Source organism: Pteropus vampyrus, unplaced genomic scaffold (assembly GCF_000151845.1).
Source record: "Pteropus vampyrus isolate Shadow unplaced genomic scaffold, Pvam_2.0 Scaffold136, whole genome shotgun sequence".
NCBI classification, from domain to species: Eukaryota; Metazoa; Chordata; class Mammalia; order Chiroptera; family Pteropodidae; genus Pteropus; species Pteropus vampyrus.
Window position 1 is genome coordinate 4655467 of NW_011888917.1, and position 24747 is coordinate 4680213.

The 24747-nt window shown below is 32.6% G+C and overlaps 1 protein-coding gene across 3 annotated transcripts in view; it reads left to right on the forward strand.

Moving 5' to 3' along the window:
* KIAA2026 (KIAA2026 ortholog) overlaps positions 1-24241 on the forward strand; it is a 69528-nt gene extending 45287 nt beyond the window's left edge. Inside the window, exons 5-8 of one of the 3 annotated variants that reach the window (XM_011367723.2) lie at positions 984-1073; positions 14349-14464; positions 18656-18843; positions 19947-24241. In XM_011367723.2, coding sequence (XP_011366025.1) covers positions 984-1073; positions 14349-14464; positions 18656-18843; positions 19947-23581 — 4029 coding nt within the window. In that variant the 3' untranslated portion in view covers positions 23582-24241. The remainder of the gene's footprint in view (positions 1-983; positions 1074-14348; positions 14465-18655; positions 18844-19946) is intronic. The other 2 variants (XM_011367724.2, XM_011367725.2) reach the window with 2 other exon arrangements.
* Positions 24242-24747: the final 506 nt, after the last annotated feature.

Genomic DNA, 24747 nt, shown 5'->3' on the forward strand with positions numbered 1-24747 from the left:
CAAACATGGGCTGCTAAAAAGTAATGGTGAATTAATAGCTTTATAAGTATAGTATATTTTTAAATTATCACACAGTATAAACATTACAGCAAGACTTTCATTAATCTAAAACTTTTCTTCTGTATGTGGTTGCTGTTTTGTTTTAAAATAAGAGCTTAAATTATTTTAAGAAAAAAGTTAAATATTTTGTACTAATTGGAAAAATTCAGTATAATTTTACAAGAACTAAAATGTAGTTACTAATATTTTTGTTGTTGCTCACACTTCACTGTTTATAACTTTAGTAATTAAGCCTAACTAGTTTATTAATAACTAAAATCCAATTATTTTGTCCATTTGCCAATGTTACCAAGGTGAAATCAAATGAGCCACACAATTGTGAAAGGAAATAGATGCTCCCTGTGGAAATGGTTTTACTGTAGACTACTAATATTAAGAATGTATACTTGATTTCATTTACTTCTTTGAATATATCACAGGTAGTTGAGCTTCTTTATTAGCAATTCCAACAGCAATAATACAGTTTGTTTAATTGTATAGTTAGCAAACCAAAGCAAAGGTATAATGACAGTTCTCCGAGGGTGCATTTATTCACCTACTGCGAGACTGCCTAATGAAGCATTTCTTAAAAGGTGATTCAGTAACCTGTGAAATCTAGGGTGAGTTTCCAGATCTTTGTCATTCTGGGCTGAAAGTTAAGAATATTAAGAAAGTACCTGGATTATAAAGCAAACTGAGAGATGGGGATGTGGGATGAAACCACCAATATTGAAATTTCAGCTATTTTTATACTAAGCCTGAAGGCCATACATCATAACAAGTAAATACCTTTTAAAATATAAACTGCGGAGCTTTCTTTGCTTTTAGCTATTACAAAGACAAATAATTGTGAATTCAGTGTGTGTTAAAAACAACTTCTGTTACCACATTTTGGGTGTTTTATATTATGTGTTATCAAGCTGTGTTTTTGTGTTTTATTTTAGCTTATTTGCACTAATCTTGATGAACTCAGGGAATTAATCACAAAAATCGAGAATGAACTCAAAGATCTGGAAAACAGTAGAAAAAAATCGGTAGGTGTTGATCCAAAAGTTCTATCTATTATTGTCAGCATTAAAATTTATTCCTGCTTTTTTCTAAAGCCTTTTTTATCTTGTTCTCCTGGATAACATAAAATTTTGCAATGAACAATAGAAACATTATTTCTTTTATCTTTCCTGTGTGGTCTAATTTTCATTTTTAATAGACAAAAATGGTGCCGGAGCAAGTAAATTAATTTTGTTTGCCTGGTTTATATCAGGTATATTTCCCAATATTACTGGTTGGTTGTATTCTGACTGGTAGTTTTTTGGGTAATGCTTACCTCACAAATATTCTTAATTAATAATTATATGCTTTTAATGGAAGTTTATTGCTTAGTAACAAATTTTAATTAGCTGTGACAAATAATAAATATAAATTGTATAATCTTGCCCCAGATGTTTTTGATACATGCCTAACAATGTCTTTTTTTAGAACCTTTATCAGCTGAAGGTTTTTAACTTCCATTATATATTCTAAATTTATATTGATCTTTACCTTCATTTTTTATTGTTCTTGAGAGAATAAAGGTCTTCTATTTATTCACTCAACACTTGGTAAAACAGTTGTGTTATTTATTAAATCAGTAATGCCCATTTAACTGGTATTTATAGATCATTTATATCACAGATTTGAAACACAATTATACATCAATAAACGGGGAAGGCTTTGAGAATTGAAGAAAATCAGTAATCACTAAAAAAATCCCTTTGTTTTATGCCTTACGAATATATATATATACACATACACACATTTACATATGGGTTTTTTTGGTATATGGGCAGTCTCTTTATGTGAAACAACAGTGTTGTTTTAAAATTTACCTCTGATAAATTTCACAAGCATTTATATTAGACTATTATATCCTCAGCCAAAAGTTTTTCTTTAATATATTCGATGTTATATGCTCATAAAGGACTGATGTTCTTTAATAGGAAGGAATAGTCTTTTAATCAGGATGTTATTATAGTGTTTTATAGAAGCTGTTTATTTTTAGTGCATTGTCCATACTTCATGACTCTAAACAGAATTCTGTTAAATAAATTTGCTACTTGATTTTTATGCTGCAGTTAAATATAATGTATGTATCTTAATTTGTTCCCATATTATAAATTAGGGTTTTGTTTTTAATAGATAGTTTTAAATATAATTGATTTATGTACTTACAGCATGTATTGTAAGAGAAAAAGACCTGCACACATCCTAGAATTTTTCTGTAAAACCGTCTACCTCACTTCCATATACTATGAGGTATAAGCATATTGCCTTCCTTCACAGGAACAAATAGAAGAGTAAAAGAAAAAAATGACAAATACCTAACACTCTAGTCGTTGAGGGCATATTTATCAAAAAAAAAAAAAAATTATGTGTAGAGTTTAATTGATTAGATTTGTGTCTAAATTTTTAACTTGTCCCTGACTCCTGGTATTTGCATATCAGTTTTAAAATATTATTTCTACTCTTCAAAAAAATAGAAATTCTTGGAGTTCTACTTGGTGGGGATAATCTTATTGAGATTACCAATGAATAGACTATTTCCTTTTAATTTAAACTGCCTAAAAGGTTGTTTCCATGAACAGCTTATCCCAACCAGTGAAATGGCCACACAGCATAAACAAAATAGACAGTAAAAGTTTGCATCTCAGTATCATTTCTTATATTTTACAACAGCCAATACTGAGAGCAATAGATTTTAGTTATAGGAATTAACTTTATTGAATATTTATGTTAAAATTGAATACCATTTTATTTGTCTGGCATCATTTGGGAATAAAGTGTTTCACTTAACTAAATTTTCTGCATAACTGAAATTAGTACTGAAACTCTTTATTTTAATCATTTAATGAAAAACTTCCTTGCATCCTTACAGTATATTGAACATAATTTAACCCCTTCTTGATGATTCAGGGATCATTGTGAATATCCATAATTGTACTGATGCTCTAAAAAAATCTATTGATACTAGTAACTCAATTAAAATTTCACCAAAATGTGCTATATATTTTGAAGGTTTTTGTTCGTTTGTATTTTTGCTTTTGTTCTGCCTCTTTCTTCATTGTCAGCCTGTCATTTCTTGTGTATGTTTATGTATTTGCCATAGCTGATATATACTGTGGATTACAAGGCTAGTAACTATATTTATTAGAATTGGGTTCATGGTAAGAACGTAAGGGAGTTTCTTAGTTTCGAAATGAATGAACTTGGTGATAGCGATAGCCGTTTTGACTGATTCCTTGCCTGTGGATTTCCTTCACTATTGCCGGACAAATGAAGTATTAATGTTGATCTTCATAGGAGGATATCAATGTCAAAACTTAAATAGTATTTAGAGTCAAAGCAATTCTATTATCATCAGCTTTCCTATTTATAATATTGGCTCCAATAACAAAGGGTATACTTTATATAAACATTTGGTTGCCATAAATGCCATTACTAAAGATGGAAATTATATATGTGAGGAAGGATTTAATATGGATTCAAAGAGATACTTGGCTGTTTTAGGGGGCTTCTTTTCTGCAGGGCCTTTCCAGGTTTTCCTACCAAAGCAACAAGGAGAATTATCCCTTTCCCCACCTAAGTCAACATAACATTAAAAAAGGAAAAATAATTGAAAGTTGGTATATGCCTCTAAAAAGAAAATCTTAACCACTTAGTGGTTTTGCCATTGAACCACTCATTATATTGCAAGATTTACAGTCTTTTAAAATCTAAACCGTTTACTCATTCTTGCAAGGCAGCTAATTCTATTTATGGTTAATAATAGGAGAGAAAAATGCTTTAATTTTCTTGAGTTTGCTGTAGTTCACTTGATCCCAGTACTTCATTTAGAGACTTTTTCCAAAAAGGCTTAACATCCTTTAGATCTTACAGTGCTATACCTAAATATCCACCTGAGATTTGTTTAAAGTGAGACTTCTGGTTGAGCTAAATAGAGGTGTGTAATTTGACAAAGTCTTTTAATTTTGTCTTTCTCATTATTATTTAGATCATAGCATTCTTTAGTGAGCTAAAGGAGAAATCATAACTTTTTTTTGTGGTTTTAGTCAAGAGAGAGAATTTGCATTTTGCTTAGTTATTTAGAAAATATCCTTTTTAATCTAGGAAATTTATCAGTTTTTCAGAAAGACAGCTAAGATATTAATAAATTTGTCCGATTCTATTATATTTGAAATTTATTACACATTGTTGCTTTCTAAATAATGAAAATTGGAAGATTTTTCTAGTTTTATACAGATGAGGTTATATTTCTGAGTTTTTCTTGTGACCTCTTTTTTCTCATATCTGCTCTATTTCTATATATTTTATATCATAGTTTATATTTTCAAAGAGGTTTACATCTTTTTCTTTAATAAGGAAAGGTCTGTATACAGATCGAGTATAAGGAAAAGTGAACATTTGGTTAAAAAAAAAGATGTTATTTATAAGAAAAGAAACCTTGTCTGGATTATATAATGATAAATGATAGTCTTACCAATATAGAGAAACTGAAATTGAAATATAAGACCATATCTTTTCTAATACATATTTTAGCAATTAAGCACTTGAACACTGAGCAAGATTTAAGATAGACTTCAGATATTTCTAAATATTATAATCAGTATGTAAAAAAAAAAGCTATAAAATTGCCTATACTTTCAAATCCTATAATCTTATTTGAGATTTAACTTTTATTATCTCCATTTCACCCCTTTCTCCCAAAAAAAGTAATTTACCCAATGGTTTGTTCAGCAGACTACCTCTAATAGTAGAAATTTGGAAAAAATTTATATGTCTAACAGTAGTCTAACCAAACAGTAATGTTAGCAGAACAGTAGTATATCATAGAGCTAGTAAAATAAAATATTTGTAGATCATTGTTACTACATGGAAATATTTGTGAAATGTTAACTTTTAAAAACATACCAAATAATATGTACAAAATGGTTTCAGTATATACAAATATATGTTAAAAAGAATTGCAGAGGAGTTTCAAGTAATGAATAAAATGAATCTTTACTTAATGTTCTTACAGTATATTAGCTAGAGCAAACATTAGAGAAATCAGAAGTTTAGATCAGAGATGATAACACTCCTTTTTTTTGGTCACCAAGTTCTTTATAAGCCGGTGATTACCAGATGATTTTGCACCCTCACTTCTCACCCCCATGACTTTTGGCAATGTCTGAAGACATTTTTAATTATCATACTTGACGAGGTAATACTGGCACTGAATGGATAGAGGCCAGCGATACTGCTAAAAGTATCCCTCATTATAATGATCCAGCAATGCACAAGACAGCCCCCACAACAACAAATTATCTGGCCTCAAATGTCAATTTAAGGGCAACTGCAGAATCTTGATGTAAGCCCATATTTCCTAAGGGCCCAATTCTCTAATTTTGTCTGCTGCTGCCAACTTATGGGGGAAAAAAAAGTTGATGTTTTGAAAATGAAGTAGAAATCAATTAAATCACACACCAGATATTAAGAATATTTTATTACATCATGTACACCTAATTTAGATTCGTATTTGATGGAATTTGTGATGTCAGTTTTACCCTTTATATTCTTGACCTTAGCCTCAGATTTTTCTCAGCCGTCTTTAATCCATTTTGATTTATGGCCTCTTAAATATGTTCACCATTTACCTTTTACTGTCCTTAGTATATAGGAAATGAAGACGTTACAAATAACATGGTTGAATACATGTTTTCTTTATTAATTTTTAGAAAGATGATGTACTATGTTTTTTAAAAGTGAAGATATAGTAAGGAGTGATACACAGGTAAATGGAAAAATGCAGTCAAGTTATACATAAAATACACATTATATGAATTTATAAGGACCCATAAAACATAAATTGCATATATAAAAGGTTGATGTAAGGCAAAGAAATTATTGTACATTAATCTTATTTTCTAACACCTGTAACAGAGAAATCTTTTATTATAGTGAAGGATTATGGGATTTTTCCCTATTCTTTCCATTCCATATCCCATTGGCTCACAATAAGGCATCAAATCAAAATTATTTTATAGCCAGTTGTTTAGAGTACAAAATCTATTTTACTACGGTATAAACTGTAGGTACACTCAGAGTCCTGAATATGCCCTAAGTAACTTTATTTAATGGCTTTAGTTGTAGATATGGTTGCAATATTCTCTAAATTGTCCATAAATTATTAATATTTAACTTTTTTACAATTGCATCATTAGGTATATTGTTTTCTTATGCTAGCTCTTCTGTTAAACTAATGGTTAGCAAAACAGAAAACTGTCTCAGGGATCACTGTCTTTAGTCATATTTAGAGCTTTTAAAAATTAAAATGACCTTTTGGAAACTGCACAACAAAAAAATATGTTTTTTTACTTGTCTTAGTTACAGATTCTAGTCTTTTTCATTAAGCAAATATATCCTCAGTGTCTTCTGTGTGCTATGCATAGTACTAGGAACTTGGTAAGGATCCAGAGATTGAAAGAAAGTCCTTATCTGCAAGGAATTCACTTACAGAGCTTGAGATTTTATCCCCAACCTTGGGGATAAGTTTTTAACTTTAATCAGGGCTTGGTTAGGCTACCTCCTATTTTATAAAAGATTTAATCTTTTATTTTCAAGCTGTGTTTATTCAGAAGTCACCATGCACTCTAGACACTTGCTCACTTCCCTTAATTGCATGTTTATATGTTGTTTGAGAGTAGAGTGGAAGGGCAGATAACAACAAATGGTCTTTATGAAGGATCAAATGTTAACTGACATGTTCAAAATAGTAGTGAAAAAAGATAACAGGAAATATGAACCAGAACAATATATGATTGGTAAGACAAAACTTCAATTGACTATAGTCACTAAATTGTCTGAAATTTTATTATTCTCATTTGTTTATGGTAAGTCTTGCTGTCAGGGTATTTTTTTGTTTGTGTTAGTTTTTTGACATGTAATAACTACTCTCCTGAACTAAGACTGGATTTTAACCCTTGTTAATAGTGTTCACTATTTCTACTTACTGTGATTTGGCATAGTTTGAATCCCATCAGGGAAGCTTTCATAAAGACAATATTCGAAAACCTCTTTTCTTCCAAAGAAAGGTCTAATTAAAAGGGAAAAGGGTCGTTTGGTATTTTTACATTAGGCAGAGAATTAATGCCCTGGAGTGAGCTTCAAGGAAGAGTTGAACTAGATGACAGATCCTTCTATAGTTAGAGCTTCATAGTGTGGCTTTTATAATTTGCTTTAAACCTTTTTGAATTACATATTGCGCAGTTACTCAAATACAAGTAACATTTGGAAAATGTCAAATATTTTCCAAAGCTCCAAGTAAATTTGTATTATCTTCTATTTAATAGTTGCTTTACTATCTTCCACTGACATGAGTTCTGAAAAATTAAATAAATCTTTGAGGTGCTTAAGGCCAAAAAAATAAGCTTCGCATCATTCTGTTTTTGTATATTACAGAAGATATTGAAATCTTTGGAAAGACCCTGAAATTTAAAGATAGAATAGCTCAGTGTCCTTTGTGACTTGGGGAAGAATATTATCAGAAAATAGAGAAGATTGAACACTAATAACTTTTCTACCATTTTACCAGACTACAGAAAAAGAAAAAAAAAAAAGATACATTACACTTTTGTAGGAAAATTAACCCAGAACCCAGCAATGAGTCAAAAGGAGCCTACACAGAGGGCAGAGAGTCCACATATGGACACTCTAGTACTTTAAAATAGAGAAAGGCCTTACATGGAACCAATTTCTTTTAGTGAAGTTATAATTCTAACAATTAGTAGGTACTTTCATTGGAACCAGAGCAGTTTGAGGCAGATTTATTGACAGCATAAAACACTGATAGGCAATTGAAAAAACCTACATAAGCAGATCGTAGGAGTCCAAACATATTATTATTAGTCAATAACCATTTAATATAGGAATATAGAATATATTATTAGTCAATAACCATTTAATATAGGAATATAGGAATACTGTTCAGAAACCTGAACAGTACCTGAGAGTCACTATATTAAAATATAACACAGCAATTTGTTCATAATGATGACCCAGGTCATCAAGAGTTAAATTATATCCATTGTGTGTTCAGAAAATCTGGACAACATATCTCTTACAAACATTTCTGTCAATTTTTAAAATCCCTTGCATCTAAGGAGGAACCTTCAGTTAGCTAAGAAATTTACTCACTTACTTTGAATACTTACTGTGGGCCTACTCTGTGCTAGGCATTGCGATAGAGTCTGAGAAAGTAAAAAAAAGTAGGATACCGTCCCTGTATTTAAAATAGTCCCACTTCTAATTTCACTTACTTAGAACTTTTTACGCTCTTACGATACCAGGTGTAGCATTACTTAGTGATTCAGGTTGTACAGTGAATTGCAGAATCCACCTTTCTGATACCAGGTATAGATCTGATAAAATTTTATCAATTTCTTCACCCACCAATTTACTGAAAATGATCAAATTCAGATAATCAGCCAGTGGTTAATTTCCAGTCCAGGATTCTTTCTTCTTTGTATATGAAAATGGTTAGTTGGTCACATATATAGTTAGATTTTCTTCCCCCAAAATAGTAACTACCTCACTAGGAGTGTGATGTTACCCAGTTTTTTCTCTCTGCAAAGCCAAATGACACCAAAACTTGCAATAATATTGATGTAGTTGTTTGTCTTCATGCTTTCTAGTTAAATGCTAATTTAGTAATATAAGGAAATGTACATGCTATTCAACATGGCATGCCTGTATAATAAAATGCAAACACTTTCCTTTTCTGTTAAATTAGTCTTAAGTGAGTATGTGTGCAGTTACCTCAGTGAAAAGTACTAGCATAGGATAGTTCATATTAGGACATCTGACAATGTTAAAATACTTTTTAACTTTTCCATATTAATGTGCAGACATTTTACTGTACTGTCAAACTAGCACTTTTTCAAGGGGCTGTTTACCAACAAAGATGAATGCATTGTTTTACCCCCAAAACTGTGAATTTGCAGGAACATATGAATATGGTGGTTGTTTCTTTAGGTAAGCAATAAGCAAAAAAAGTAAATACTTATTACCATTTCATTTAATATTACTTAGACTATGAGAATATGTCAAATAATTTATTAAAATAATTTAATTACAAGTAATTTGATTTGTACATACATACGAGTTTAAATTATTTGAAACATTTCTTTGTATATTGCTAGTGATTTTAAATGAGAAATCTTTGTGTACAGATCCATTTGGCTTTTCTAAATGTTGTTTACATTTTATTTGAAAAGCATGATATATTGTTATTTAGTCCCTTTTCCACCGTGGTATTTATGTCTGGGACAAGAACCAAGCCTGCAACAAAAAAAATTTTGTCATATGATCCATGTTTCTGTGCTCTAACAACATATATGTAAGTAAAAGCACATAAAAAAAATCGCATTGATATTTTTCTTATACTCATCATGTTTTTGTATTCTTTTTTATAAAAATGTTTTTTCATTATAATAATGCCTTCTCATTTTAAAATATTCTTTGTATGTTTATATATGATTTTAATTTTTCCTTTATATGATTGTTAATACCTATTTTGTTTAGATATAATACAAGAAAATCTATATAAGTAACAGGATGGTTTGTGTAAACAAGTTACTTTCACCTAAGTTTAATATTCAAACCATCTAAATTTATTAAAATGTGCAAAATATCTCATGGTGGTGAGATCTTTGATAAATGTGGAATTTGTTTTTCTCTTTTTTGTTCTTTTAGGTGTTCAATGTCCCCAGCATCATTAGATTGCCAGCTCCCTCTCCTTGAAACACCCAGCCAGCGTTATGCTGGTGCTGTTATACCCATCTCAGATTACTGCAGCAGAATGGAGTTGTTCTTTAGTTGTAAGGTAAGTTTCCCTCCCCACTCATTTCACACACATTGACTCAGCTTTTCATTTTATAATATTGTGTAGTTTTGTAAGTTTTTAAAGTTTCTTTCCCCATATGGTTCCTTAGCTTATTAATGTATCATATTCAAAAACTTATAAAACTGCATAATATAATAAAGGAGTTACCTTGTAACCATAGACCAGCTCCTTTTTGTAATCATTCCTATGAGGTTATAAAACCTTCACTGTTTGACAGTTGGGGCATCTCCTGGAAAGGGAGCTGGCAATCTGCAGCTGCTGTGTACATTGGATGAGAAAGTATTGAAAGGTAAGCTTCAAACTGCAACCATATTGTATGCCTTTGGTTCCATGGTATATGCTTGAAATTCATGCTCTAGTTTATGTTAAACTTGATAGTAAATTCATGAAAGAAAAATATTACTCTCCTTTTTTTAAAGTGACTTTGAGTAAATGTTTGAATTATTAAGTTCACATAACACATTGGAATCCTTAGAAAATATTTTTTATCCCTGAAAATAGTGAGAATTCTAATACTGAAAATAGTTCATTTATCCTCATTTTCACATACTCGTTTATAAAGAAAAGTCAGCGCTAAATTTATATATATAAAGCTTATTAAATAACATATTTTTATTAGAGAAACAGTTACAGCACTGTTCCACAAATGACCTGTTACTAAGTTTTCTACCTACCATCTTTATCTTTGATTCTATATTGATTAGTGCAGATAAAGATTGTAAGAGCCTTTCCAATTTTTATTACATCCATATTCTCTCATGTGTTTGAAAATAGGGAAACTTGCTGTTTTTATTTGTTTATTCATTTTTAATCTTTAGATCACTATAATTTTAAATATTATTGTAATTAAACAATAAAAATAAATTTGAGATTTTAATTTTGGCATTACAGAGATACCTACATGTAAATACAGGTACTTATACAATACAGTCTCTTTCTTCTTAAGGAATTAATAGGCCAAGAGAGACAGTATTTGTGTAGTGAAAGGAGAGTGGATTTGAGCATTCGAGAGCCTAGAATTCTAAAATTTACTTCTATCTACAAGTACTTCCCTATATGTTACTTTAGCCAGTTTCCTTCTATAAAATTAAGTCCTAAGTTCTCTTTTAGCTTTAATCATTTTAATCTAGAAGGAACATGATAATTGTTCTTAGTTTTTCCATTATATATATGTAAATAAAGTCAATCAGTCAGAAAAACGATTGCTAGCTTTTAGTTAATGACCTGATTTAAAGTTCAGAAACTATTTGATCTTAAATAGATTTTTGTTAGACCGAAGTTGTTAGATTTACCATCTCTGACTTTTAAAAATTCATAACTTTTCTTCTCTTTACATTAGTTTCATTGTATGCTGTGCACTCTGAGACCACCACTAGGTAGAAAAGGACATGTTATTTTAATTCCATTTGGGTTGCATTGACCAAAGATGATGATACAGCAATCAGTATGAATTTCTCTTTTACTGTCAAGTAGTTAAATACCACCTTACTTTAAATACCAGTCCCAGAGCAGTGATTCTGAACTTTTTAAACCTATGCCTCCTTAAGGTCAATATAAAAACGGTGGACACACATACTGCAGAGCAGGGTAGAGAGATGCCCTTTATCAAAGTCATTGTATTCTTTATATGTATCTTCTAGTCAAAATATTTTATCAGTCTTTACTGTCTATAATTTGTGTTATGTAAATAAGAGACTTTTTGTTTGTTTTCCAAATATAGAATGATTAAGTATTCATTTTCAAATGTAAATGAAGTACCATACCATCACTACCCCAGGTTGGTAATATGCAATATAAAAAAAAAAAAGGAAGAAGGCCAAAAATATATATAAAGTTAGCAGGACATAGATATTTCCAAACAGTTCAGTGGATAAGACAGAATTATATGAAAATTAGAAATCTGTTCTCTGATTAATATTTATGAGCCCTACCCTGAATACAATCAGCTAGTTCCATAGTGTATTTTCTGGGCACTGGATTAACTAAAATTTAATAACCAAAAGGTAAAAATTTTCCTAATTTTTTAAAACTCTTTTTATAAAAATTAATGTAATTTAGTAGAGACAAAAACAAAGCTGACAGATGTCTTGAAATAATGACATCCATCTACACAGTCTTCTCTTCTTGTGCCTCATCTGCCTAGTCCTCAGATCCCATAATACTGCTAGTTCTTCCTGCATTCGCCATCCCAGCACCACTCCACCAATCTAAACAGCAGCCATATGCCCAGGGTAACTGCATCTTCCATTCTTTCCCATATAACCCCCATTTAAAAAGAATTTAGCATGCCTGGTGCTCCCTAGTCTTTTAACATCTTTCCAGTTAATTATACCACAAAGAGAATGTTCTTCCCACCTTCATTTCACATTCCTTTCCTTTTTCTGCTCTTTTTAACTTTGGAAAAGTTTCCTTCTACTCTCACCATTTCATTTTGGATCCAAATAATAGTTAAGTAGAAAACTAATGTCAATGTGCCTTGTTAAAGGGAAAAATCTCCATCGTCCTGTTTGTTTTCTGTTTTTTTATTGAAATAAAACCCTACCTGATTTCATAAGGAATTTAAAGTTGCCTTTTCACTCTCAATTAGCTTTTCAGTTTTATTGTTTAATAATTTTGTTTTCATGGGTTAGAATAAGCGCTTTATACTATTGCATAACATTTCTTTGAGAAAAAATTAGCTTTTGAGGCATAGCTCGTTAAGTTAGGTTCTTTTAGAAAGCAGTTGACAAGAGGAAGATATGTCTGTGTAGGTTAGTATATTATATGAAATAAACTTTTCTTGAAATTATTTTCACAATATTATGATTTGTCATGCCACTAAGAAGACACAAGAATTAGTGAGCCTAGGTTCCATATTCGTTGTGTGCACATGCACATGAAATTCCACATCTTCCTACTCTTCTAATAAACAATTCTCCCTCTAAGATTTAAAAAAAAAAAAAAACCTCAGAGATAGAAATATAGTTGTTTATTTTTATGTGCATAAATATTCTCTTGGTTCAAAGTTCAAAATTTGAGGGAAATAGAAACTATACTGTTGATCCACTTAGGTCTATATGTGACTGAAATTTCCTTGACTGAAATGTTGAAGGTTTTAAATAGATACACAATTGAAAAATTAGTGCATAGATTTTTTTACATTTTGGTCTACGGGGTGGTAATTTTTCTGCTTTAATGTTCTACATATACGCAAATTGACTCACTTAACAGTTGAAGTCCAATTTTATGCATGTTAAATGTGACCTATAACATATTTAGTTCTGTGTCTTTTGTTATAAAATAAATAAAATGAGTGAGCCATATAGTATGTGAATTATATCTCAAAGCTGTTACAAAAAAAAGAAAAATACAACATGATTATGTAACAGTAAAATGGTGATGGTGATGGTGATGGTGGTGATGTTGATAGGTGTACACTAACATTGTAGAGAATAGGGAAGTTGGCTACCTAGAGCTATAACTTCTGTAAACTTATTGTTCCTATGGTATTTGAATAATTTTATGGGTACTGGTGAAGTATATTTTCGCTACAGATTTTTATAACTTGTGTCAGATTAAATTTATGTGATACAGTTTTTAAGAGATGGTGGTGTAGTTCTAAGAACTCGGACTTCAGCATCAGGCAGATCTGGGTTAAAGCCATAGGACCTTAAATTAAGTCATTTAATCTCTGTGAGCCTTAGTTTCATCATTTTTTAAGTTAGACTAAAATATATACACTTCATACTTAGAAGAGTTTTTATAGCAGCTAGAGTACATGTGCACTCTCATGCTCACTCGACCCCTACTTCCCTCTCCCTCTCCCCAACACCTCCAAATATATATGAATGAACTATTTCAGCTAATACGTAGCAAACGGAAGGGGCGTCAGTAATTATTTATAGCATTGAAAATGATGACCACTTGTTTGCTTTTCTGAACTGGAAACATTTATAAAATAAAATAATTTAAAAATTTCCCAAGAAGTTCATTAAGAAGACTGGTTTTTGGATATGCTAACAATTCTGGCTTTTCTGTCTTTTTCCCCCACTCTTTGGGAAAATTACAAAAACTTTACAGAAGTGAGCCGTATCATTTACATATTTAATGAGTTTATATAAATGTTACATATTTAGTAAATGATTAAAACATTTACAATTGACCCAATTAAAAACTTTAAAAAATTTTTTGTCTCCCATTTTGATTAAATAGGTTTTAGATTTCTCCTGTAGAATTGACAGTCTTTAAAATATACCGAATAAAATTTATTACTGGATACTTTTTCTCTTTTCTGCAGCCATCTAGAGAAGAGATACTTATTTGATGGGGATTGGAGTTTTGATTTTTACTCAGAAAATAAGATTTGACATTCACTTTTAAATCTAAGAGCTTTACTTTTAAAATTATGTTTCAGGGCAAATGGTATCATCGGAGGCAAGCTGTAAAAGAATTGCATAGTACATTGATACGTCTTTTAAATGAATTGCTGCCATGGGAACCAAAGTTAATGAAAGCTTTTCAAAGAAACAGGTAATTCAAGCTTTATAATCTGTTTTTACTTATTTTAGGGCTCTTTATTTAGGATTATGGGAAGATATCTTGGAATCAATTAATAGTTTTCTGTTGATTTGTAATTCAGATATTTTTGAGTGTCCTCCACGTGTAGGGAACTTCCTAAGCCCTGAAAAAGTAGTGTTGATTAAACAAAATTCCAGCTCTGAGGCTTACCTTCTTTTTTGTGTGTCTGTGGTAAAATGCACAAAATTTACCATCTTAACCAGTGTTAAGTGTACAGTTCAGTGGTATTAGACACATTGATAATGTTGTGCTACTATTATCCCACCCATCTCCAGAACTCTTACCATCTTGTAAAACTGAAACGCTCTACCTATTAAATGATAACTCTGCATTCTCCCCTTCCCCCAGCCCCTGGCAACCACCATTCTATATTTTGTGTTTAATTTTAACTACTCTTAAGTACCTCATATAATATACAGTATTTGTTTTTTTGTGACTGGCTTATTTTACTTAGCATAATGTTCCCAGGGTTCATCTATGTTGCAGCACATGTCAGAATTTCCTTCCTTTTTAAGGCCGAATAATATCCCATTGGATGCATGTACCACATTTTGCTTATGCATTCATCTGTCACTGGACACTTGGGTGGTTTTCATGTTTTAGTTTTTATGAATAATGTTGCTGTAAACATGAGTACACATGTATTTCAAGAACCTGCTTTCAGTTCTTTGGCTATGTACTCAGAAATGGAATTGCCAGATCATATGGTAATTCTATTTTTAATTTTTTTGAGGAACTACCATGCTGTTTTAGTGACTGCAATTTTACAACAGTGCATAGGGTTCCAATTTTTCCACATTTTCATCAACATTTGGGGGTTTTTTTTTTGTTTTTTTGGTTTTTTGTTTGTTTGTTTTGATAGTAGCTATCTTAACAAGTATGAAGTGGGTGCTATATTGTTGTAGTTTTTATATGTATTCCCCTAATCATTAGTGATATTGACTATCTTCTCATGTGTTTATTGGCCATTTATATATCTTTGGAGAAACATTTATTCAAAATTTTTGCCAATTTTTGAATCAGCTTGTTCATTTTTTTGTTGTTGAGTTTTAGATGTTCTATATATGTTCTGGCTGTAAGGCCTTATGGCAGCAGTCCTCAACCTTTTTGGCACCAGGGAGCAGTGCTCCAGTGAGAATCTAATGCCTGATGATCTGAGGCAGAGCTGAGGAGGTAATGCTAGCTCTGGGCAGTGGCTGCAAATATATATGAAGCTTCACTCACTAGCCCGCCACATACCTCCTGCTGTGCAGTCCGGTTCCTAACAGGCCACGGACTGGTATCCGTCCATGGCCCAGTGATTGGGGACCCCCACCTTATTGGATATATGATTTGTAAATATTTTCTCCCATCCCTGAGTTACCTTTTTACTTTGTCTATAGTGCCTTTAATGCACAAGTTTTTTATTTTTCATGAAGTTCAATTTTTCTTTTTTGTTGTTGCCTGTGCTTTTAGTTTTACATCTAAGAAGTCACTGCCAAACCCAGTGTTATGAAGCTTTTGCCCTATGTATTCTTCTAAGAGATTTATAGTTTTAGCTCTTACATTTAGGTCTTTGATTCATTTTGAGTTAACTTTTATAAATTCTTTTGCATGTGGATATCCAGTTTTCCCAGCACCATTTGTTGAAAAGACTGTCCTTTCATTATTGAATGGTCTTGGCATCTTTGTGAAAAAACTATATGACCATATACAAAAGGGTTTGTTTCTGGACTTGATATTTTTTTCCATTGGTCTATATGTCTGTCTTTCTGCCAGTACCACACTGTTTTGATGACTGATTCTTTGTAGCATGTTTTGAAATCAGGAAGTGTGAGTATTCCAGCTTTTTTTTTTTCTTTTCCAAGATCATTTTGCCTATTTGGGTTCCTTGAGATTACATATGAATTTTAGGATGGTGTTTTTTCTGCAACAAACACCATTGGAATTTTGATAGCTTATTGCACAGAAACTGTGAATTACTTTGGGTAGTATTGACAGCTTTAAAATATTGAATCTTCCAGGACATGTAGATGAAATGTATTTCCATTTATTAATGTCTTTAATTTCTTTCTCCAGTGTTTTATAGTTTCCATTGTACAAGTCTTAATTAATACTTAATTCCTAAGTATTTTATTCTTTTTGATGCTGTTATAAATGGGTTGTTTTATTAATTTCCTTTTCACAGTGATTATTGTCAATGTATAAAAAAGCAACTGATTCTTGTGCGTTGATTTAGTATCTTGCTACTTTGCTGAATTTGTTTGTTGGTTCTAACATTTTTTTGTAGACTCTTTAGGGTTTTTTTTACATAAAATATATCATCTGTGAACAGAGAATTTTACTTCTTTCTTTCCAACTTGGATGCTTTTTGTTCTTTTTCTTGTCTAATTGCTTTGACTAGAGCTTCTAGTACTATGTTGAATAGAAAGCAGGCATCCTCGCCTTGTTCCTGTGCTTAGAGGAAAAGCTTTCAGTCTTTCACCATTGAGTAAGAGGAGAGAAAACAATAGAGTGGTTTCTTAGAAACCAGGTAAAAAATGTTAAAGAGAACTGCTTGTGACAGATTGGGGAATATGAGGCCTGAGAATTCATTATTGAATATGGCAACATGGAGATTATTGATGACCTATTGAGCTGTGTTGGTAGAGAAGTGGGTAAAAGTCTTAGGAGTCTGTTCAAGAGAATTAAGGGAGAGGAATTGGAGTTTTGCTATAAAGTGGAGTAGAGAAATAGGGCAGTACCTAGAAGGACAAGTTGTTTTTTGTTGCTGTTTCTTTAATGGAAGAAATAACATGTTTGTATACTGGTGGAAATTATCTAATAGGCAGAAATGAATTCAGGCAAAGTAAGAGACATCTGGTAGAGTGATATTCTTGAAGAGATGAAAGAGGATGCCCTAGTGGAGGGATCAGCTTAGATAGGAAGACAATATAAGTACAGAGAACGTCTAAAGTTGTAGATGAGGTGTGAGCATGTGAAAGTTTTTGTCCGATTGCTTCCATTTTCCCTGAAATAAGCAAAGTCACCAGCTGAGACTGAGAAGACTGAGAAATTATACAACTCCCATGTAGATATTTCTAATAGGAAATTAATTTTACAATTATCCTTTGATAACCCATTCTTATAGCCCTCATCTGCTCCATAAAACTCTTATGCAATAATTTAAAACAAATAAATTGAGAATAATTAACTGACATTTGTTGAATATTTATGTGTCACAGATGCTATGAGGTAAGTACTGTTATTATCCTCATTGTATAAATAAGTAAAATGATGCTTAGAAACTTTAAGGTACTTGCCCAAAGTCTTATTACTGTTAAGTGACAGAGGTAAGACTTAAATTTTATATGCATAAATAAGAATTTGTAGCAAAAATAATTGGAGAATGTACATTCAGATTTTGTTTTAAAAAATAAATAAATAGAATAAAGATTAAGGGTAGAATAGAGAAACTCAGTTGAAAACAAAAGGAATGATAAAGGATCTTTAAAATATCATATAATCATTTGGAAATGTTTCTGTTTCTTCATAGTTTCATAGAAGTGTAGCTATTATGTTTTTATGTGAAAAAAATCTCTGGAAGATCACTTTTCAGCTTTGCAGAATGCTTAATACAGCATTCAGCTTTTCCCTATGCTTAATAAATATTTCTAGTGAGACCCAAAAGTTTAGGTATAATTACTCTCAGGATTAAATGATGGATTTTTTGTTTGTTTGTTACTCACTGTGTAATAGTCAAAAATAATAGATACTATTTCTTAGATTTTCTTGATTATTTTAAATGATCTTTTTAACTATATTAAAATCAGTAATTTTAAGACTATCTAAAATCTATTTTTATCAATGCACCTAGAAAAAAAATTCTTTTCTCTCATTTAATAGGTCTCACAGCAGCCTTTAGAAAGACATATAGGTGGTATGTGCAAACACTTTATTCTGAAATTGCTGATATAATCTTCATTTTCTTATGCCTACACCCAGGGTTTTATCTTCTTGAACAGTAATGATTGGCAAGACCGACCTAAGCATCTTAGACACACTTGAAATTAAAACATAGTTTTTAGTTGAAATATTTTTATAGTTTAAAATGTTAAAAGTTAGTTTATTGTCTAAGAGTTTAATACATATGTATTGTTTGTTATGTTGGACATTTTATTTCAGGAGCCGCCTAAAGAAAGACTATGATGATTTCAGAAGACAGCCTGATCCAGATAAATTTACTAGAGAAGTATGGACTACTGAAGAAGGTGAAGGAGATCCTGGAAAAGAATCTCCTAAAGCAGAAATCAGTAAGTCTGTAGACTCAACAGAACCTCTAGATATCCTGGAGAAAGATCACTTTGATTCAGGTAGGCATTAAAACTTTCTTTAAATCAACATTAAAGCACAAAGAAAAGATTTAGTAACATTTATGGAGATAAGGATAACCTGATTAATGAAGTATATTACTTAGGAAAATCTGATATGTTATACAAATGTACTGTGTCCTTATAAAAGGTTCTTTGAAGTCATTATTACATTTCTAGGAGTTTCTAGAGCCAGTGCCTGCTTCTGAACTTTAGGATGTCATTGCTCATTACAGACCACACATCCTGGATCTGCAGTTCCTTTGAAATAGGTTCATCCTCTTCTTTTTATCATCAGTATTTCTGATGTTTGCTTTAAATGGAACTTGGAAAGTCCCTAATACTATTAAGATTTTTTTTTTTTTATGAGGAATGACCAAGGTTGATGTCTCAATGAGACCTGATTGGACACATCATTCTAATAAGGAGGCTGCATTAGATTATTTGTAATTCATTTCAACTCATCAGCTTATATTACTCTGTAAATCCAGTTAAATAGTTTGTTATATAAGAAGTTAATATGAAATTTTGTGGTTAGAAATGAATTAACCTATTGTTTTTTATGTCTTCGGTAAATTGGAAAAGAATAACTTCTCATCAACCCAGTTTGACCAGATGAACATTTTTTTTTTTTTTTACTGTAAGGTTAATTAAACACCAGAAAAAGGTAGACATTTTTCATCCTTTAGAGTCTCTAGAAATAAATTAGACTGAAGGAACATCTCTCTTTGATATCAAAATTTCCCTTTGTAGAACTAGACTAGATTCTTTTCCAAATCTAAATTCGGAGCTCTGATTGCTGGCTTGACTCTTTAAAAGATGTAAAATTTCCTTTGTACTTGTAGTGTCAGCAAAATTAGCAGAAGTTGACCAAAAGTAATTTCTTATTAATAACAAGTTGTTCCTGGAAACGTTTATGATATCAAGAATACTCAGACACAGGTCACCTCACCTTAATTTCCATCAGTGGTACTGAGGCTTTTAAATCACCCTATAGATTTCTTAATAAATTTCCAGTTCAAAGATTGACTTTTTTTTTTATAATTGACCTTATGCTATTCATTAGCTGTTTTATATTAACAAAACGCTTGTTTGATAATTTTCAGATGATATGAAATTGTCAGAAACAGATTTTTCTATGGCCAGAAGCAAGTTGTTGAAAAAAGAATTACCTTCTAAAGAGGTACTGAAAACACTGTCTAGAACACTTAAGCGACAGTCCAAACAAACTAGTTATCTGGATGATAGCACAAAAGAGCTTTCTCCAAGGAAGAAAGCAAAGTTAAGCACAAATGAGACAACAGTTGAGAATGTGGAAGGTGATATGCAGATTGACTGTTTGAATGAATCAAAGCATACAGAGCCACTATTTCCAGAGTCATTTGCCTCAGTGGATTCAACACCAGTGTCTATTCTCCAGAAAGGGACCAAACCTATTCAGGCCTTGCTTGCAAAGAATATTGGGAACAAAGTGACCTTAACAAATCAACTGCCCCCTTCTACTGGTAGAAGTACTTCTGCTGTAGAAAAGCCAGTTATATCTTCTCCAGATGCAAGCCCCATAAAGCCAGCATTGACCTGCCACACCAGTACAAAAGGTCCTTTACAGATGGTATACAAAATGCCCTGTGGCCAGTGGTTGCCCATAGATCTTCATAACAGCTCTGTAAAGATTCAGATGCAACCTGTGTTGGATCCTAAAACAGGAGAAAAAATCATGCAGCAGGTTCTCATTCTGCCTAAGAATTTTGTGATTCAGCACAAGGAAGGGAGAGCAGTTGCAAAAGAAATATCACCACTTCAACAAAAAGGTACAGAACAACATTGTTTATCTTTTCCTCAGACAGCAAATGTAAACTCTTCTTTAGCATCAGTTCTTGCCAACTCAGCAGGAGCTGGTTCTACCCATCTAACTAATGCAGTTTTCAACAAGACGATTACACCTTCGTCAAATGTGAATAATGCTAGACCACAGCCTTTATCACCTGTAACCTCCATGAGTAATTTATTAATACCACCAGTTAAGAATAGCCAAAGTGAAGCAGGAAAAGTCAAGAATACAGTTTCAGCAGTTACATTCCCCCAATCCATTGCTTCACCCACTATTTCCTCAACAGTTCAGCCTCTGTTATCAGCAACAACACTAAGTGGATCTACAAATCCTGGTAGTTCCCTCAACTGTTCTGCACAACAAACTGCTGATTCTTCTGAAACAAAGCAAGAACTGAAAACTGTGTGTATAAGAGATTCACAGTCAATTCTGGTTAGGACACGAGGTGGGAACACTGGAGTTGTAAAAGTACAGACCAATCCAGATCAAAATTCACCCAATAGTATATCTTCAAGTTCAGTTTTCACTTTTGCTCCTCAACTTCAGGCATTTCTGGTGCCAAAATCAACAACTTCATCTTCTGCTTTTTCACCAGTAGCTGGAACCACTGCTACATCTAGTCTCCCACCTTTTGGACAAACACCAACTTCTGTTTCCATTCCAACTGTCTTTAATCCGTCCTTAGGGAAAAATCTCAAACTTCCATTAGGCCAACCTTCCTGTAGTGGTAATTTGGCCCACATGATAGATAAAACTTCACACATGCCCTCTTCTCCCTTAAAGGCCTCCGTTTCTTCTAGCACTCTGCTACCATCAACAGCAAATAGTTCAATGAGCGTAATTAGTCTATCAACAGGAAATTTTGGACAAACCAATGCAAATGTTATCCGTACGCCAACTAAGCAGCAACAAGGAGATTATATCACAAAAAGTCATCCTGTTACAAGATCAGAAGCAACAGCAGCAACAAATGAAGATGCGATCAGTGGTACTGCAGTTCAGAAACTTATGCTAGTGTCTGCTCCATCTGTTCTTTCTTCTGGAAGTAGAACTGCAATTAATGTCACACCTGCACCAACACCTACAGGTGTTTCTGCCCAGAAATTAGTTTTTATTAATGCTCCAATTCCAAGTGGCACTTCAACCCCAACTATTGTGGCAGAACCATTAAAACAAACTCTTCCTCCCCCTTTGAATAAAACATATGTTAAGACTCCAGAGCAGCCCCAGATAGTACTAATTCCATCTACAGTGGGAGCACCAATAAAAATAAATTCATCACCAACTGTGTCTCAGATAAAAGATGTGAAAATTGGACTAAACATAGGTCAAGCAATTGTAAATACTTCAGGCAGTGTGCCGACTATACCATCAATTAACATACTGCAAAATGTAACCCCAAAAGGAGAAGAAAAAAGTACCAAGGGCTATGTTTTGCCGTTGTCAACAAGTGGTAATTCAATTCCAGTAAGCTCAAATTTTGTGAGTCAAAATATTACTCCTGTTAATGAATCAGTGGTTTCTGCAGCAAGAGCAGTAAACATGTTTTCAGGCGCAAATGTGTCTTTGGGTTCTCTTTCAGTGACCTCAGCTTCTGCTTCAATTGGGACACGACCTCCTGTTTTAGTCAGTGGAAATGATAACTCTTCAAGAATTATGCCTATTTTGTCAAATAGACTTTGCACGTCAAATCTCGGAAACACTGTGGCTATATCAACTGTGAAAACGGGACATCTTGCATCATCTGTTCTAATTTCAACTACACAACCAACAGTGTCTCCTAAATGTCTAACATCAGCTTTGCAAATCCCTGTTACTGTTACCTTGCCTACACCTGTGACTTTATCTCCTAAAATAATCAACACAGTTCCACAAGTGGCAACAGTACCAGGAACCACACGTTCTGTATCTCTTTCTAAAAGACAATCTCGGACTTCTGTCCAGTTTCAATCACCAGGGATATCAGCTACAGTGCCAACAAATATAAACACAAATAAACCTCAAACTGAATTGCCATCCCTTTCACCAAGTCCAGGTAAAATAATTAATATTTCCAATTTTGCTTCTCTGCCAAACCAGCAAATGTCTCCTGCTTTAGGAAAATCAGCCTCCAGTTACAGTTCTACTCCAGGTGGCTCTGCCATTCACACTGCTACAGCATCATCAAATGTAACTAGTGTGGTCGGCGGTCAGTTCAGTGAACCTTGTATTCAGCAAAAAATAGTCATCAACACCAGTACACCTTTGGCACCTGGTACTCAGATCATGATTAATGGAACCCGGTTTATTGTTCCACCACAAGGTCTTGGAGTTGGCAGCCATGTTCTTCTTATATCTACTAATCCAAAATATGGACCTCCCTTCGTTCTTAACAGTGGCCAAGGCATTCAGCCTACACCAGTAGATAATCCTGCCCAGAAGATCACATTAGCATCAAATAATTCTTTAAGTGGACAACCTGTAAAACAATCTCTAAGAACCTCTACAAAAATTGGAAACTCCCTTGGGAATCCAGGTTCTCTACCCACAATACATTCAACACCACAAATCATAAATACAACTGCTAAACTTTCTGTTCCACCTCCTGTACCAGCAGTGTCATTGACTTCAGTAATTAAGTCTCCTCCAGCTACTCTTTTAGCTAAAACATCTTTGGTTTCTGCCATTTGCTCTAGTAATCCTCCATTGCCAAGTAGCACTTCAGTATTTCATTTGGACACATCAGTCAAAAAATTGTTGGTTAGCCCAGAAGGAGCCATTTTGAATACCATAAATACTCCAGCATCAAAGGTTTCTTCACTCTCTTCATCTCTCTCCCAAATTGTTGTATCTGCCAGTCGAAATCCTGCCTCTATCTTCCCTGCTTTTCAGTCATCTGGCATAGAGAAGCCTGACACAGCTGCATCTTGAATTTAGACTAAACGAGCCAGTTTTTAAATAATGGGGCATTGTTTTGACTCCCATAAAAATTTTAACTGTTTATTATGCTGTTGAAAACATATTATACATAGTTGTGTGTGTGTGTGTGTGTGTGTGTGTGTGTGTGTGTGTGAATGTACCTTTTCATTTGCTTGCAGCAAGGCTTTATTTTCTTGGGGAGGGAAATATCTGTTTAATTTCACTCATTGGTATGTTTTCAGAGGTAGTTTAAACAGGCTTTACCTGTCTGTATAACATAAAATGAACAAAGTCAAGTTTGACTAGTTTGGAATAAGCTAGCCTTTTGCACACTTGCATTGACATGTTTCTTCTTGAATTTCAACTATTGCAGCGTGTATCTACAATATGGTATTGTGTCAGTGAAATCTTATTTTTATTTCTGTAAAAAAATATATATATATTTATGCATTGTGAAAATGCAGTCCATGGTGTAAAATTGTACATATTCCTAAAACCCTAACAACCTGTACTAAACTATATGTACAAAGAACTATGCTGTTTTATTTATGTTTTGTTTACATAATGTATAGTTTTTTAAGTATTTTAGTAATTTTGGACCAGTGAACTGTTAGCAACAATGCAGAAAAATCTGCATGAAATAAACTGAGTTGCTGTATTTGTTTGTTTGAACACCATTTTTAAAGTGCATTCTTGTTCCATTGACAGAATATAGAATGTAAAATGAAGACAGTCCTTTACAAAAAGGAATTAAGGCTGGGAAATGTGAATTAATAATAGCTAGCATTTGTACAAGGTCACCTCGCTAGTGGGTGGTAGAGCCAGTATTTGACCATGATGCATTAAATCATTTTTCCAAGATTTTACATTACTTATTATAAAATTTTAGATTTCATTGTTTTAAACTTTTTTTCTCTTAGTCCACCACCAAATGTTATGTTAAACAAAATAATCTTTTTGGGGGTCAAGTATTTGGTCTCTTGTTTCTACAACCCAGGTACATTTTTTTTAACTTTTTATTTTTAAATAATTCTAGATGCACAGGAAATAGCAATGATAGTACAGAGAGGTCTCTACATGTACCCTTTCCCTAGTTTCTCCCTGATATTTTTAAAAATATATATATTGAAGTGTTGGCTTATAGTGACTGATTTTGCAAGATTTGAAAAACATGAATT